The sequence below is a fragment of the Alnus glutinosa genome, chromosome 5 (genome assembly GCF_958979055.1).
Source record: "Alnus glutinosa chromosome 5, dhAlnGlut1.1, whole genome shotgun sequence".
Lineage (NCBI taxonomy): Eukaryota > Viridiplantae > Streptophyta > Magnoliopsida > Fagales > Betulaceae > Alnus > Alnus glutinosa.
Genome location: NC_084890.1, coordinates 5025711 through 5044597, shown reverse-complemented (window position 1 = coordinate 5044597; position 18887 = coordinate 5025711). Strand labels below are relative to the sequence as shown.

Genomic DNA, 18887 nt, shown 5'->3' with positions numbered 1-18887 from the left:
AATATAATTTAATTCCCCAAACTACCAAGGCTTACACTCTGGCCTTCTAAACTACCAAAACTTTTGAAAAGACCAAGTTTGACAAAATATTCCCATAATACCCATGTCACGTGTCATTTTTTTTAATTAAAAAATCAAAAAAAAAATCAAAAAAAAAAAATCAAAAAAAATTAAAATTAAAAACTAAAATTTTATTTTATTTTTAAAAAAATATTACGATCGAACGAAGGACGTGCTGCTTCTTTCCGGCCAGCATCGTAGTTGGGCATGATGCACGCCTGCAGCTCGGTGAACTCGTCCCCGCCTCTTCGAACGCGGACATGGCTAATTTTCTATCATTCGATGTCTATGTTATTGATCTTTCAAAGGTTATGAATGATTCTAATCTGAATTTTGTTTTGTTAAAAATGATGAGCAAGTATATCATCGTTGTGGAAGATCTCGATCGGTTTCTACCGGAGAAATAGACGATAACCGGAAGGGTGTCGGGAAGATCGAGTCGCGGTTGGGAAATAACGTCATCCCAAACACCCATCTTTTAAAAAAAAAAAATTAAAATAAAATTAAGAAATAAATTTTTGTTTATTTATTTTTTAAATTTTTGTTTAGGTTTTTTAAAAAAATTCTAAAAATTATTTTATTATTTTTAATGAAAAATGCCACGTGACAGGGTATTATAGGAATATTTCGTCAAAAATGATATTTTTCAAGTTTTGGTAGTTTGGGGAGCCAGAATGCAAACATTGATAGTTTGAAGAGCTATTCGGAGAAATGACAATAGTTTGGAGGGCCAAATTATATTTTTCCCTTTTCATTTCTTTTCTTATTTTCCTGTCATTTCTCAAACATCATCTCTCCATCCCTATCCTCTTTGCTGACTCTGAATTCTCTCTTCCTCTCTCTAGCTGGCACGAATCTCTCTCCATCTTCTATTCGCTCACAAATGGATCTTTTTCTTGCGGGTGATAATTTTGGGAATAAATATGTTTTTGGGGGTGGGTTTTTGATTTTAGAGGATTCTGATGTATGGGTTTCTTCATGTATGGATTTTGATGTATGGGCTTCTTCATGGCAGATTTCAATCGGTTACTACCGAGTGAATGCCTGAGATTCGTGGACTTTGGCTTGGGATAGGATTGCAGGAGCTTGGACGGAAACATTAAAGGGGAAAATTAGCAGCGGTATCATGGTTTTTGAGGAGGTTGAATGCCCTATATATGGAAGTTTTTTTTCGTTGGCTTTGTGGGTTGCAACCTTCAGAAACAATTAATTGTTGGAGATGCACCTTCTGAAATATTCAGAAACAACCTTCGCCGCTGGCCTTCTGTTGTGTCCATTGTGCTTCACAATTTTTTTTTACTAAAAATAAAAATAAAAAACAATATTTAAATAAAAGAATACAGAATTTGTTAGGAATTTGTAAATAAAAGTAACTAAAATAGATAAAGTTGATTTTTTGAATAGCCAAAATAGAGAACGTTTGCTAGAGATGCTCTTATGAATTGTTTATTGCAAGTAGGATTGGTGCAACAAAGCCCATAAAATTTAATTGAGAGAATAAAAATAAAAATAATATTCAATATGGAGTGAGTAGAAATTTTTTGGACCTTGTAATAAGCATTGAACACCTAAAATTCCAATTAGAATTTAAAGAAACAATAATAAAATCTTTTATCTCAACTGCCAATTTAATCATAATCTCTTGACTATTTTGAAAATGGTTATTTTGAGTTGCCAACCATCCCTTGAAAATTTCAATCAAAGAAAAATTCTAATATGTCCATATCTAAGAAGGTCCAGACAAGAATAGTATTTGTTGAACAGTTGATCAAATCCAACACGGACCACAAACATTATGGTCCTAGTGATAATCATTTCCTTGGAAGCAAATGAATGATTTGCTTCATGGTAACGTCTCTAGATCAGAGGAAGTAATCGTGGCAATATTAAAAATTTGAATGGACATTATCAAGTGAATAATACGTAGTTGGACTTTTCTTTAAAAAGAAAAAAAAAAAAAAAAAAAAAAAATTGGTTGAGGGTCCCAACAGGGCGCGCGGCAGGCACCACGAAAAAAAATGTTTGCCACATGACTAGTTTGAGGGGGCCAACTACGGTTTGGTCACTTCAATTAATGATCGACCATAACCATATATGGCTTGTACGTTATCTTTTGTTACTGTTTTGGTATAATGCATGAACTGTCCAAATTAGAAGAATGTTGATAGCCATTCGTTAATTGATATTTTACTTGCCAAACAAAAGAACAAAAACCTATAAAGGAGACGATGACAACCTTTTTTTTTCTTTTCGGGTTTTTTTTTTTTTTTTTTTTTTTTTTTTCTTTTTCTATTGAAAAAAAAAAGGCATCAGTACCTTAATACATGTCCAACCAATTATTTTCTTTTTCTCTCTCAAAGTAATCATAACTCAAGATTTTCAAGAAAATGAAAACACAGAGTAAAGAAATCTCAGGTTCCTTTACCTGAGATTGTAGAGATCACTGAAGATAATTTTTTTTTTTTCTATTAATTTGTGCAGTTATTCAAGATGAACTCTTTAATTTTTGTTGGTTTCAAAACCGGTTCTTTAGAAATTAATGAGAGAAAAAAATATATATATTAGAAGATGGAATTGTTAGAAGGTAGAGGGTGGCTTGGAGAATTGAAGATTGGAAAAAAGCTCTTTTGGAGAATTGAAGTTTGCTCTTTTGTTGAATAACTGCACATATTAATAGAAAAAAAAAAAATTATCTTCAGTGATCTCTACAATCTCAGGTAAAGGAACCTGAGATTTCTTTACCTTGTGTTTTCATTTTCTTGAAAACCCTGAGTTTTGATTACTCTGAGAGAGAACTTAAAACAACACTAACTTATGCAAAATTAAACACTAAAACATTTCAAAAAAAAATAAAAATTAGACTATTATTTAAGGGCATTATAAAAAATGGGATTTACAATTTATCTCTTCTCCTAAATATGCATGTGAAATTCAATATGGACATAGATTATGTGTTATTTTTCAAATTCCTCTACTATGATAGTTTTGAAATTTGCACATTATACCCGACTGAACAACATAAGCGAAAAAAGAAAAAAAGAAAAAAAGAAAAAAAAAAAGTTAGTGTTGTAATAAGCCACAATTTGGTTATCTTTATTTGCATATCTATGAGGATCTGAAACTGTAAGCGCTGCCCTTTCCTGCAACCAAAATAACACCCCAAGCCTCGGCCAAATCAAAATTTGAGATTCCATGCAACAGACACAACCCACATGGTAAATTTGAAAACCCATTTGGCCAAAGATACAAAGAAGCTAAACTTGATCATAATGTTTCAATTCAGGACATTTACCAAACCTAAACAAGTTTTTAGCGTCGGGGAGACAGATTCGACCGCCAAATCCGCCTGTTCAAAATCTTCCAAGTAAGGCAAGCTCACCAAAGGCAATATCAAGCAAAGATCGTGGTCCAGATCATTCATCCAAGATCTGGTCTAGATCATTCAACCAAAACTACAACCTCAACAAAACAGAGGCAAAATAACCCAAAAGAGCAAAACAGCTAAACCAAAGCTAGACACACAGTAACTTCTCTAACACCAGAAGCCAACCCCCTACCAAAATAGACAACCGGCAGCAGAAGATATTTACAAATTAGAGTTTGGAAAATGGTTTTGTTATGCCAAAATGGAGAGAGAGAGAGAGAGAGAGAGAGAGAGAGAGAGACCGCGGCTGGATCTCGGCGGAGTGCATGCACAACTTTTCTGATGGTTTGAACTTTGAACAATTACTCGATCTGCTCAATAATGCTACACTCACTACAAAAATAGTGGCATTTGGCCACTTATAGTTTGCCACGTGTACGAACACAGTACACGTGGCAAACTGTTCGCCACGTGTGAGGCTCGTGTTGGATCTGAAAGTGACTAACTAACCAAATTGCCGCGTGTATACTAATACATGTGGCAGATCAAACACGTGTATTGTAATACACGTGTCTGACAGTCAAACACATGTATTCAAATACTCGTGGCCACCTGGCCACGTGTACTCTTGTACACGTGTCTGACAGTCAAACACGTGTATCTTCATACACGTGTCTATTTTGGTTCTTTTTTTAAAAAAAAAAATAAATTAATTGTATTTTTTATTTAATTCTTTAATTGTATTTTTGAATTAAATTAAAAATACAATTAAAGAATTAAATAAAAAATAGAATTTGAATTTGAATTTTTTCAATTTAGTTTTGTTATTGTTTTTTTTTTAAAATTTGTTTGGGTTAATTAATTTTTTTTTTTAATTTTCTTATTTCCGACCACAAATAACCCACAAATAACGTAATATTTATTTTACCCAAAAATATCACAAAATCAAATTACACAAACCAATAATTAATAATGTATTTGTTAACTACGCAAATCTTTACAAACAAAAAATAATTACAAAAAATAAACATATACGTTAATAAAAAAAAATAATTACACAAAATATCTACAAATCCGAAGGGCGTCCCTGCGGAGCACGAGGTACCGTCCCAGGCGTGTTCTCGCCAACCGGCGATTGTAGCGGGCGAAGGTGTAGCGATAGGGGAGTGCTGGCTTAGCCGTCGTCCAATAGGCGACAACGTATTAACCGTTGTCGCATTACCTGCAAGTAATATAGACAATTAAAGTATATAATATTACTTGCAAAATTAAAGGGGTAATGAAAACAAATTAAAATTAATTTTGTCCTATACACAATATAAATCATACATGCAAATGTACTACTAACAGACGACGTACTACCTACGTTTACAGGTGAAGACTAAGCACCAAGACATGGTTGTGATACTCCCATTGAGGACATGAAGACCTCGAATTGTCGCATGCGCTGCTCCATGGCGTCGAACTGTCGCATGCGCTGCTCCAACGCGTCATTCCTCTCTCGCTCAGCCCGTAGCTCCGCTTGAATTTCTTCCATCTTCCGGGCGTGTTCGGCCCAATCCTGAGACGTGCCCTCAGATGGTCCCCCCTGTGAGCGAGGCCTGTATGAGAAACATGTCCCCCGAACAGGAGTAACGTTCGGCCCAACCTACCGAACCCTCCCTGCGTACTCAGGCCTCCCAACCGCCTGTTCGTACGCGTCGTTCGGTGCCCAACGCATCGTGTCTGCTGAGACGCTCTGCGTGGCGGCTGGATCACTGGATAAATTCTGTGTCATCCTCTCCTGTACGTCGTCAACATGAAATACTCATATATTGAATAATGCCATATCACACACATAATTTAGAAATATTAGTAAAATAGATCAGTAGCATACGCATAGGACCCGTGTACATTCATTCAAGTAAGTGCCGTCCTTCCTTGTGTGGGTCTTCACGAATGACGCGGCGCGAGTGGGGGGCGTGCCAGATGTACATGTTTGTCGTCATCCAGTTGAAATATATAACAAACAGAGAGCGAGAAAATAGTGTAAAGAAAAAGAAAAACAATTAGCAACAAATATGAAAAACATAAACATGTATTTGTTCATACCTCATCGTGATTAAATCTGGCATAACTTTTGGATCTCGTACAATGGGGAAGGTCATTCTGCTCCCGCAGCCTCTTCATCCATTCAGAGGTCACCTACGCATTGAACATGAAGATAGAAATGTAAGCATTGACACACTTAAAGTAGTAATAAAATTAAATGAACTGTTATTAAAAAACCACAACATTTTTTTGTCATACAATGAAAGACCTACATACCCTTTTTTGCTCAGTGCACCAATCGCTCAGCAAGAACTCTACATCTTCTGCGTCATACTTCGCAAAAGCATTGTCTGGCACTCTCGCACGTATAATCTCGGGCGTGTCACCATCTCGAATATCTAGCTTGGTTTTGAACCTCGACTTTCACGAGCGGTGCTTACAGCCAATATCATTCAACGCTTCCTGTTGTGCCTTGCGCTTGTCTATTGATACAGGTAGATAGAACTCCTCCTGCACATTCAATTTAAGCATTAGTTTAAAAATTCCAAGACAAACTTAATTTTAAGTTTAATTCAAATAAATAAATAAATTAGATTCATAAACATACCATCAGCGCGTCCCACATAGCTTGCTTAATCTGCTTATCTACCTTCGCTCATTCGTCCCGCATATGTATGTAGGACCCGATCCTAATAAGCATGCCCTCAGCCCGCCTAAAACGATTGCAGGCTCGTCCTACAGGTTGTAGAGCAGCATTCTACTGCAACACAACCTTCTTTCCCCTCGGGAGCACCCAATTTCTCTCTAGGTTCCTAATCACCTCATAATATATGCTTCCGTCTGAGTTGTACCCTAATGAAAAAAATATACAACATTTAATTAGTTAACATTAAAAAACATAATTATATTAACAAATTGTAAATTCAATTTATTTTTCTTTCAAACTTAATATTTATTTTTGGTAACATAATATGAGTTTTAAGGAGGTCTAAATATGTACTTACCCATCAACTGAATCTGGTCAATCTGTATGTGTTGGGTCGCCTGCGACCTCCTCGCCAACCCTCCCGCTGGTGGAGGCTGCTGATCATCATCTGAAAGCATATCCTGGGGGCTATCGGGGGCCAATTGATCGGTACCCAACATCGCAACGTCCCCCCCATATCTGGCATCTGACTCTCATCGGAAAGTAGTACTTGGCTCTCTCCAGATATCGGCACCTGGCTCTCCCCAGATAAAGGCACTTGGCTCTCTCCAGGCCCCAAGCCCTGACTCGTTGCCGATGCTGGCATCTGTCTCAACCCTATAATTTGGCTCTGCATCGCTGCTTGTGCTGGCATTTGTCCCAACCCCACAGCCGGCATCTGCATCTCTCCGGTCTATGGCAGAGGAAACCTATCATCCTGTGTCTCACTATCAAATCCACATGGCATAGGTCCAGTATATGTATACGGAAAGTACGGCGCATAACCATGTGGCCCAATCCCCTCTCGCACCCACCATCGAGCCACGTTACATGGTGGGGTGAACCCTATCTGAGATAATGTCAGCAGCTCCGAATATGAAGAACTGCAATATCCAGCTGTGCTGGTCTGCCCGTGATCTGACGTGGGCACGGCCACCGTACCCAGTAACAATGGTCTATAAGCAGCATCTGGGTGGTGTGGCCACGCCGCAGTATATAATGCCGTCGAATCTGTGGGCGTGGTCATGGGGGGCACGGGTGGGCGGGGTGCCCGATATGCACAAGGAGGGGGTCTCTGGTCCATCGATACCTACGAACAAATGTAGAAAAATTAATTAAAATTTGTATTTTATTGTTACTGGTTTAGGGTTTAGGGCTTAGGGTTAGGGTTTTACGGTTATGGTTTTAGGATTTAGTGTTTAGGATTAGGGTGTTAGGTTTTTTTTTTTTAAAAAAAAAGGGTTTAGGGTTAGGGTTAGAGTTTTTGTTTTGTTATAGGTTTAAGCTTTAGGGTTAGAGCTTTGCTTTTTGTAAAGGGTTTAGGATTTAGGGTTTATGGTTATGGTGTTTGTTTTTTTTAGGGGTTTAGGGTTAAGGTTTTTGTTTTTTTTTAAATGGTTTTTTTTTCATTAATTATTGATTTTAACTTTGGTTGAAATTGTCGGATACGGTTTTATTATAAAATGATATGGAGTTTGTTCTAAAATGGTTTTTGTAAGAAATTACCAAAAAGGATTCCTTCAATTTTATTTTTCTCTCTATTGCCAAAAATGTTGAAATAGTACGATATACTTGTTTCAATTTTATTTTAAACAATTCCATAATTTTATTTTTAAAAAGTGATTTTGTATATGAGGACCATTTTTATGAGTCATTTTTCCATATTTTGGTTTTTTAGAATTCCCAAAAACTAAAATATGATAATTGCCAAAAATAATAATAACAACACAAATTTGTAAATGGTAAAATATATCACCAAAAAACATAAAACTGTACGCATGCATATTTCCCATGCATAATAACCAACCACAGCAAAACCAAAAAAATGACACAACAATATATATACAAACCCAACAATATATAGTAATACTGGAATGATAAACAATTAGGAAAAATATATAAACAAATACAGTAAAATGTATGAAATTTATTATAGCCAAAAAATGAAGGAAACAAAATTTGAAAATTACTCACAATCCTGTACTCTGTGGTGTAATATATGGTTCTTGTATTTTTTGTACCTGCATTTTTTGGGAGGAAAAAATTAATACTAACAGAAAAAATTAAAAACAAAAAAAAAAAAAACAAAAACAAACGTTACATTACAGAGAGGGAGAGAGAGAGAGAGAGAGAGATACAGAGAGAGAGGCAGAGAGAGATAGGGAGAGATACACAGAGAGAGGTAGAGAGAGAGAGAGAGAGAGAGAGAGAATAAAAGGGCCAGAGAGGGTACTGAACCCTTACCCTAAGTGGTGGCCGGCCGGAGTTTAGACAAGTAGAGAGAGATAGAGAGGGAGAAAGAGATAGAGAGAGAAAGGTAAAGAGAGAGAGATAGAGCGAGATATTAGAGAGAGAAAGAGAGAGAGAGAGCGAGAACCGAGCAGAGAGAGCTGGAGAGAGGGCGTGTCACCGGCGGGAAGGGCGGACGCGCGGTGGCCGGGGAGCTGGCCGGTGCAGCTGTGATGGAGAGGGAGAGAGAGAGAGAGAGAGAGAGAGAGAGAGAGAGAGAGAGAGAGAGAGAGAGAGAGAAAACTCAGAAATGGAAGCTACCCATTTCGAAAATATATATATATTTTATAAAATAATATATTATTTGAATTTTAAATAATTTATATATATATAAAATTCGCAGTATCCGGCCAGGTGGCGCGCGGGAGAACTCTCGCGCAGCTGACCTGGCCAAACAATTGGACACGTGTACTAAGTACACATGTCCAATCAGGGATGTGGTATTATGCCACGTCCCCAATGGGCGACGTGTATTTAAAATACACGTCGCCCATTGTAGCATTTGTATTTAATAAAAAAATTATATTATAATTATATAATTTAACCACGTAAACAAAAATACAAACCCATGCAGCCCTAAGTGTATGTACTGTACATATAGCTAAACCCTAAGCTCTAAAACTAAACTGTAAGCTATAAATTAAAACTAAACTCTAACCCTAAAATTAAACCCTAACACTAAGTATATATACTATATTAAACCCTAAATTAAAACTAAAACATAACCATAAAATTAAACCCTAACCCTAAGTGCATATACTATATATAGCTATAAACCATAATCCTAAGTGTACGTACTATATATAGCCATAAACCCTAACCCTAACTCTAAAAGTATATACTATATATATATATAGCTATAAACCATAACCCTAAGTATATGTACTATATATAGCCATAAACCCTAATCCTAAGTGTATATGGCTATATATATATATATATATCATTTTTATTCCCTTTTTTTTTTTTGGAAATTTAATATTGTATTTATAAAACCCACATATAGTACATAAATTCAATGATCGATTTACACATCTCTTGTACAAACATGGATAAGAGATGTGTAAGAAAATAAAATTAAACATTTCTCTTTAAGAATGAGAAAAATCAACATTTAGTTTTTTAATTTTTATTTTTTTAATTGTTTGAGGAGGTTCTCTCTTTAACTTGATTGAATAAAATTCGACTTAAATACTGTAAAAAAACTATAAGATATACGTTATAGTTTTTTTCATTTTTCCAACTGTTTAGATTTAATATCACAATCTTTCTCATACAAAATTAGAGTTAATATACTGTAGTTTTTTGTAACAGCACATAAGCCAAATTCATTCGAATTTCTATAATATCAAAACAATCTAATTATAATCAATCTAGGATTTAATGTTATATTTAAAAGTGTACAATAATGACACGTGAAAAATATATTGACATTATTATTCATAAAATGTAAAATCAATTAAATTATAACCCATAGCCCTAAGTGTATATATTATATATACCTATAAACCCTAAAACCCCTAACCCTAAGTGTATATACTATATATAGCGATAAACCCTAATCCTAAGTATATATACTATATATAGCTATAAACTCTAACCCTAAGTGTATATACTATATATATCGATAAACCCTAATCCTAAGTATATATACTATATATAGCTATAAATCCTAACCCTAAGTGTATATACTATATATAGCCATAAACCCTAACCCTAAGTGTATGTACTATATATAGCCATTGACCTAAGTGTATATACTATATATAGCTATAAACCCTAAGTGTAAATGCTATATATAGCTATAAACCCTAATCCTAAGTGTATATACTATATATATCGATAAACCCTAATCCTAAGTATATATACTATATATAGCTATAAACCCTAGCCCTAAGTGTATATACTATATATAGCTATAAACCCTAGCCCTAAGTGTATATTTTATATATAGCTATAAACCCTAACCCTAAGTGTATGTACTATATAAGAGACTAAACCATAAGTATTTAATTTATTATGTAACACGGAACCCTCAAAATAATTACATTTACTATATATAGCCATAAATAGCAAGGTTAGGGTATATATATACAAGTCATTATAAATGTATATAGTTTTTAAACCGTTTACATGCATGCATATCTATATATATAGTATTAATTATAGGTTTTTTAACTTTTTTTTTTCTTTTTTTTTTTTCTAAACATAGATGGTGTACAAAACTAAACCCAAATTTGAACTATTTGGTTTAATTATATATATATATAGCACCAAATTTGGTTTAATTATGCATATAGTACAATATGTAAATCAGGTTAGGGTTTACGTACTTATCAGTATACCATATATATATAAATAAGGAACTCAACATGTAAACTCCAAGTATAGAATTTACATATAGCATATAGCCTTAAAACCTAACCTTATGTGTATATGCTATGTACACCGTAATTATATATATATGCACAAATTTAAGATTATGATATATAGTTAATAAAATAAGGAGTTTTTTTTTTTTAATATATATTTGGAAAAAAAATAACAGTTGGCCACATGTATTTATTACACGTGGCAACATATTTTTACACGCGTCCAATTGGACAAATGTATTTAATACATGTGTCCAGGTAGATGCGTGTATAAAATACACGTGTCCAGATGGACACGTGTATTAAATACACATGTCTACTTGGACGCGTGTATTTAATAAACGTGTCCAATTAACCGCGTAGATTAATTACACACAATTAATTGGATTGTTTATACCACTAGTTACGTTGTCAGAAAGACACAGCGGCTAGTTAGGACGTTTTTTTTTTTTTAGTGACCGGCCTACCAAAGACTAACAGACGAATTAAAGTACTGCTCATTTCTGACATTTTCCATCGATCATTTTAGCGTGAATCACATATCTCAGATTCTGTACCTAGTATCCCCAAAAACGTTGAAGACTTTTGACGTACGACAATGCAAACTATGATTAATGTGGTATAAAAAGTTATATTTGTGGTAAGTATCTTTGTCTGAATAATAATAAAAATATTAATGTGATGTAAAAAGTTTAAAAAGTTATAATATTTTTAAATTGACTTTTTTTTTTTTTTTTGGGGGGGGGGGGAAAAGTATAGGGAGAGATAAGTTGTTTGCTGAACAAGTCCAAAGAGAATGTAATTTAATGATTTGTTTAACCAAAAATAGGTTACTTTTATACGTGCATAATCAGAATTTTGTGTGGGGTCCAAATCTACGTAAATAAATAATCATAGATAAAAGTCTTTATGCAAGGGTGGAACTGTTTTTTTTTTTTTTTTGTGTGTGAGGGTGGAACTAGATCTTGAGAGTCACAAAGTTTTTTTTTTAATCAATGAACAAATTAACACAAATAAAATACAACCAAATGAACAAGTGAATAATAATAATAATAATAATAATAATAATAATAATAATAGGGTTCCTTTGATTCGGCTGTTTTGATGCTTGATGAGACGGAAAAGAAAGGGTTTGGAGCCAGATTTGTTTACATTCAATACCCTTTTGAATGGGTTATATGGGAAGGGTCGGTTCTCAGATGGTAAAAAGATATGGGAGCTAATGTAGAAGAAGAATGTTGTCCCTGACATTAGGAGTTACAATGCAAAGTTGCTTGGATTGGCGTTGGACAAGAAAACCAAAGAGGCGATGGAGTTAGTTGAAGAAATGAAGACTAGGGCAGTCAAACCAAATGCGTTTAGTTTCAATGCTCTGATCAAAGGATATGTTATGGAGGGGAACTTGGAAGAAGCGAAGTGGTGGTACGATAAAATAGGCGAGGGCGAGAGTGCCCCAGCCCCTGGTAAAAAGACTTTCGAGATTGTTGTTCCCTTCGTTTGTGAGAAGGGTGAGCTAGAGCTAGCCTTTGAGCTGTGCAAGGAAATTTTCAAGAGGAAGTTCCTTGTTGATGTTTCGTTATTGCAGCTTGTGGTAAATACACTGGTTAAGGAGTCTAAAAAGGAGGAAGCAAAGAAGCTTGTGCAGCTTGGGAAGAGACATAGTTATTGCCGTTATGACCTGAAATTGCCTTCCTGTGAGTAGTGCTATGGTTTTCCGATCCTTTTTTCGTTGCAAGGACCTTCGGTGGAGCCGGGGAAGGTCGAATAATTATTTTCGTTGCACTTTTGTGCTTAGTTAATCCTATTGAAATCTGTTATCAGTTCTCTTTTGGAAAACTACATTTATCCTTTCTAACTTCTACCCAATCTACAATGTTCCTCAAATTTACATTCTCAAACTACCAGATATTTTTTCTATCCGTTTTTAGTAACTTGGACGAAAAATGCATCATACACCCACACGGGATGTAAAATGTTCATTATACTCTTATCATATAATTGAAAATCCAATTATAGTCTTAGATTATTTTATTTTACTTTTAATTTTTGGAAAAAAACCTTCCTAGCCAATGGCCATAGAGACCTACAATTATACTTTTAAGATCACAATCAATAATACGAAGTCGAGAATCTTCACGAAGATAAAAGATCTCCCAAGCAATGCCTGCTATGATCTTGTAGCGCATTTGTCATTCCAAATGTGCACGCTTTATTGGATTTACATCTCCAAACAAGTATGTGTTTCATGTGTTTCATGAAGCAAGATACGTGGATGCATATTCTAATAAGATATGCAACTCTACAGAAATATAACGAATATAACATAAGGTTGTTGTGATGATTTGACTCTTATTAATGAGTTAATGAAAGGACATAAATTTCTTACAAATTGGTTCGTAGAACATTTCATACAAACCATATTTAAGATTGACATTGTCTATTGGCATGTGAGAAACACATATTGTTTTAATAGCGTGTGTTTCTCATATGCTTTTTTAATAGCATTAATAAGAAAACATGTGTTTTTCACATGCTTAAAAGACATATGATATTCTTGTATTCAGGTTGTAGAAAATTTTCTACAAACTAGTTTGTAAAAAATTTCTGTCCTGAATGAAATTCGGGTCGCCACATATAGCATTACTCTTTTGGGCTAGGGGTGATTTTAGTTTTAACAAAGTGCTACTTGAAATAGGCCTTAGCCAACAATATTGTGCATGACCTCGCCCAATAGGACTCATCGACTCAACCTCCCCCCATCCCCAAATGTATTCCATTTTATGCTTAAAAAAGCCGACCGTTGCATAAAAATTAAAATACTAGTCCCATTCAAGTTTGGAAGGTTAAAACCCCAAGTCCTAAAGCCCTTCTCCACGACCATCAACCATGTCTTCCCTCCACCGTCGTCTCCATGGCATCTTCACCGGTACTTCTGTCCGTGCAACGTCCCAAACCAACACCTTCAAAGCCTCGGCCCGAAACGCTCGCACCAAAGAAGGCAAACTCGAACAACTGGTCGAGAAGTTCAAGAAATCCTCCGCGTCCCACCGCTTCCGCGCCTCGCACGGCGTCTACGAGTCCACGGTTCGCCGCCTCGCTTCTGCCCAGAAATTCTCCATGATAGAAGAAATCCTAGAAGCCCAGAAGAAGTACCCGGACATCTCCACCGAGGGATTTGCAATCCGTCTGATCTCCTTGTATGGTAAAGCAGGCATGTTTGACCATGCACACAAGGTGTTCGAAGAAATGCCTGAGCTGAATTGTGCACGTACAGCCAAGTCCTTCAACGCCCTTTTGGCGGCTTGTGTGAACGCCAAGAAATTCGATAAAGTTGATGAGCTTTTCAGGGGACTACCGCAAAAAGTGTCAATAGAAGTGGATTTGGTCTCTTATAATATTGTTATCAATGCATTTTGTGAGATGGGTTCGTTGGATACTGCGCTTTTGATGCTTGATGAGTTGGAGAAGAATGGGTTGGAGCCTGATTCGGTAACATTCAATACGCTTCTCAATGGGTTTTATAACAATGGTCGGTTTTTGGACGGAGAGAAGATATGGTGTATGATGGAGAGCAAGAATGTTATTCCTGGTATTAGAAGTTATAATTCAAGGCTGCGCGGTATGGTTCATGACAATAGAATATCAGAAGCAGTTAATTTGTTTGATGAAATGCGAAGCAAAGGAATTAAACCGGATGTGATTAGTTATAATGCTTTGATTAAAGGGTTCTGTAATGATGGGAAGTTGGAGGAAGCGAAATGGTGGTATAGGGAACTAAGAGAAAATGAATGTAGTCCTGATTGGGTCACTTTTGTGGCCCTTATTCCACTTCTTTGCGAAGAGGGTGATTTCGATATGGCTCTTGAGCTCTGTGCGGAGGTTATCAATCAACGGTTTACTATTGACACAGTGTTAGTGCAGCGTGTGGTGGATGGGTTGGTCAAGGAGGCAAAGATTGAGAAAGCGAAGGAGCTTGTAGAACTGGGAAAGTCGAAAAAGTTTTTCCATTACAAACTAAAATTGCCTCTGGACAAGTAGTTAAGTTGCTCTTTTGCTCTTGCATTTTTAATCTTCTATTTAATTATTATGACATTTTGCAAATGTCTTATCTTAGCCGATGGCAATGACATTGCTGAGTTGGGATTATAATATATTGATATCAGCTTCAATTTAGTGCTTACCATGTGATAGTATTATCTTAGCCTTATTGGTTGTGACCATGTGATAATGTTATGTCTGTTTTTATGATCAAATTGTCATAAGTCTTCGTGGCCACAACCCGAGAGATAAAGAGTCTTCATATAAAATTATAGAGTCTTACTGTCTGAAAATGACAAATTATGGAAAAGAAAGACCTATGTGAGGGTATTTTAAGTGTTGTTTCTTGTGAACAACTGTTTGTGATGGAGAAATGCTTAATCCTATAGAGTTTCTATTATCGATATGTGTATTACATGGATCCAATGTTCTGTATGTCATGTAGAAGTTCCTCACATTATCCTTGGAATTTTTTTTTGGTTATTTGTTATGCCAAATTTTTGAGTTTGGAGGATATGTTGGAGATAAGTTTTAAATTCAAATTGCTTTGGCTGGGGTTTTAAAATAACAGATTTCTTCATAATAGTGAAATCCACATGTAATTCTAGCACTATTTGTAACGCTCAGAGTTGTTTTTTTTTTTGGTCCTATAAAAAAAAGGAAGAACCACGTGAGCAATAACCATCCCTTTTGTCTTTCTCTTACCAGTAACCCCTCCCCTGTTTGGTGTCTGTAAGCCTTGCCCTTCCTTTTAACTGAAGCTCACTCCTTTAACTCTTTTTCCGACCTTTAGTGACGTAGCGAGAAGCGATAAACGTAAAAGAGAAACTGTGTTCTCAATGCACAAAATCAACACACATGTTGATAGAGAAAATTGATAATATTATTGATGGCAAAATTGAATTGTTTATTCCATTATAATTGCTTCTAATTTATAATGAAACCCTAAAACTACAAAAGGATAAAATATTCTAGGAACTGAAATAAAACAAAAGAAACGAACTATGGAAATACTTGGTGGCTACATAAGCTGAAATATAGAAAGATCCTAAAGCCACGAAAGAGTAAAATCTTCTAAGAAAGGAAATAGACAACGAAGGGAAAATATAATAACTAAGATAATTCTTGACGACTACGTCAATCTAAATATGAGAATCTTCTAGAAGGGGAATCAGGAAATTTAGAAAAGTTATTATGCAGAATATCTTCCAAATCACAATCGGTCAATAGTCTCTTCTTTCATTTCTTGAACGACATCTAGTAGTTGACCATTTCCTTTCTTGTTTAAATCTTCTTGATTTGGTATATTAATATCTATTATGGATGTAAAAGAATCAATCTCGCTGCCACACCATAGACCAATTAATTAATTCTCGGCGGTACTAAAATACTCGTCGGTAATTTTTCACTCATCCCCTCAGTCATTTCTCACTCTTCATTGACCTGGCCGGTAGCCTTTTCCTTTTGTACTTCCACCACTAGATATTAGTTATCCTCATGTCCACTTGGTGCCGATGATACAAAATGTCCCCTTTAAAGTAGTTTACTCATCGAAACCTAATGTTTGGTTCCGACGATAAAACATTTTCGTCCCGGCTTGCTAATAACCCTTTCGTAAACCTCTTTGTTCGACGGTAAGGTTATTCCTGAAAAAGTCCGTTTGTTAACAATCCCGATGTCAAGACGAGCCCATTCGGTAATAAGAGCATCTCAGGAAAAAGATGGAATTCTTGTCCTACATCATTTAGGCTCTCATTTCAGTTATAAACAGCAGCTATCACGCAGCAAGCTACCTTCATCTGGTGACATTCCCATCAAACTTATCTCCCACAAAATCCAGTCATACCCACCGTAATTCAAGGTAAAAGCTTCAAATTCCCCTAGTTTCTGCAATGTTCTTTGTGAGCATAGATTTGTTGTGTTCAATGTGAGTTTTCTTTCTTTTTCTTTTTCTTTTTGGATTTTGTGTTTTTGGTTTGTGGGTGTTCTTGTTTTCATTGGTTTTGCTTCAGAGGGGAAGTTTTAGATTGTGGGTGTTAGTTTTTATGAAATGTAATTGGAAGAAAAACTTTTTTTTCATGTTTCTATTGTGGATTAGTTTTTCTACGAATGAGAAATATGTAGGTCTGTTTGAATGTGAAACTGAGGGTTCTATTTGTTTTTGGGTAAGGTTTCTCGTAAACTTATGCATTGTTTTGAAAGTAGTCACTGAACATCGTTTGAAAGTACTTTTGGGGCTTGTGTCAGTTAAAGTTAATTTGTGTAGAAGCAATGTAAATCTAAGTCTTTTAAGTAAGACCAATAGCGTATAGGAGCCTTTACTGCTACAAAGGTTTATCACGTGAAGCTGAATGGTATATCTTCTATATATTGGGGGGGGGGGGAAGGGAGAGAGAGAGGATGCGACATGAGTAAGTAGTCAGAAAAGATGAGCACAATTAGAACGTTGAGGGAATCTGAAACTACACTAGTACTTGGGCTGTGGAGTTCATGCGCTAAAAAGGGTAGGGGTGGCATGAATGAACCATTGCTAAGACATCAAATGGTATATCTTGAGAACAGAGTCAATCTTATCTTTGTGCAAGCTCCAGTAACATGTGCTGCAGCCTTTTTAAAACCTTCCCATCGACTTTTAAAAGACACGACCTCTCAAGGATTTTTGGAGCCAGATAGTCAAAATCTGTCATAATTGATGTCTTCATGGCATATTTGATGTCTTCCGCATAAATGATGTCTTTGTGGCATAATTGATGTCTTTGTGGCATAACCGTTATTACCCTATCATGTGATCTTAGATAAATTCATTGTAAAAATATTCTTTTGTGGGAATTTGTTTGGCTTACAGTGTTTTGGAATATGAAATGTTATTTAGCTTAAACTTGCAATTCCCCAAACCCCATTATCTATGCTATTTACTCAACATTAACTCATTTTTTTATTTTTTTCTCAGAATTAGTAGGTGGTCGCTCGAGTTGAGATACTCAGCAGTTATTGGACGCAATTGGCATTTTTTGTTTATTGTGTTTGACAGTTATGGAGATCGAACTTTAATGAGGAAGTTTGTTTTTGTTATTAAGTTTTTTTCGAGTATTTATAGAGCTCTAATTGATGTTTTAAAAGTAATTTGGTGGTATAATAATCGAGTCTTGGACGAAAGAGAAAAGGTTCAAATTAAGTAGGTTTAATTTCAGTTTTTATTAGGTGTCATGTTCTGCCTTATGCTCGGGGGTCAAACCATTAATGTGTGGATTTGAAACATGTAAAGAGAGGGGCTATTTCGAATTCATCAAAAGTTTTTACTTGGAACTCGAAATCCCTTCTCCATCCAAAGGGAGGGGGTGTCTCTTGAGTAGGAACTTGATTTTTGCAAACTATGAACAAATAAATTTGTCTCTCTTTCTCTAAATTCACAAGTTAAAATGCGGCCTATAACTTATTCTGAAACTATTAGTCTGCCGTAATAGATTTCTTGAAAGTTAGAATCATATTTTTTTTTTTTTTTAAAAAAAGAAAAAAAAAAAATTGTTGGCAAATGTCAATTCCATTATTAGAAATTGCAAAATCCACAAAGCAAACGAAGAGGGGAGAGAGGAGATGGGGAATGTGGTAGGCCGGTGATGTTGGGAACTGTTTTCAACTAAACTCTTCTTCTTTTTTTGGTTTTTTTTTTTTTTTTTTTTTTTTTTTTTTGAGAATCATGTTTGGCTCATTCTCCAATTTCTTTTCAACCCATAATTTCTGCTCTATTCTTTCCACAGTATTTAAAATTTAAAATTTAAAAGAAAGTTCAAAACAAAACAAAACAAAAAAATCGCATACTCAAACAAGTAATTATAGACGTTATACCTATGTTCTTCTTGTATACCTTTAATAATGATGTGACTTTTAAAATTATCATTGGACTTGTGATTGGAATAATTCTAAAAGTCATTATTGTGTCCATTAAAAATTATGTGACTTTTAAAATTACCACTTGATCAAAATTCAATAGTGATAAATCATAAGCTCAATGATGATTTTAAAAACTACATCATTTTTGGAGAATAGG

At 35.2% G+C, this 18887-nt stretch overlaps 2 protein-coding genes across 2 annotated transcripts; both read left to right on the top strand.

Moving 5' to 3' along the window:
- Positions 1 to 11928: 11928 nt before the first annotated feature.
- Positions 11929 to 12676, top strand: LOC133869330 (small ribosomal subunit protein mS79 (rPPR3b)-like). Its single transcript, XM_062306304.1, has one exon. The coding sequence runs from the start codon at positions 12111 to 12113 to the stop codon at positions 12501 to 12503; it is 393 nt and encodes a 130-aa protein (XP_062162288.1). The 5' UTR covers positions 11929 to 12110; the 3' UTR covers positions 12504 to 12676.
- An 889-nt stretch (positions 12677 to 13565) lies between these two features.
- Positions 13566 to 18024, top strand: LOC133869326 (small ribosomal subunit protein mS78 (rPPR3a)-like). Its single transcript, XM_062306300.1, has 2 exons — positions 13566 to 14838; positions 17790 to 18024. Coding segments are annotated over exons 1-2 (1152 nt in total). The 5' UTR covers positions 13566 to 13687; the 3' UTR covers positions 17791 to 18024.
- Positions 18025 to 18887: the final 863 nt, after the last annotated feature.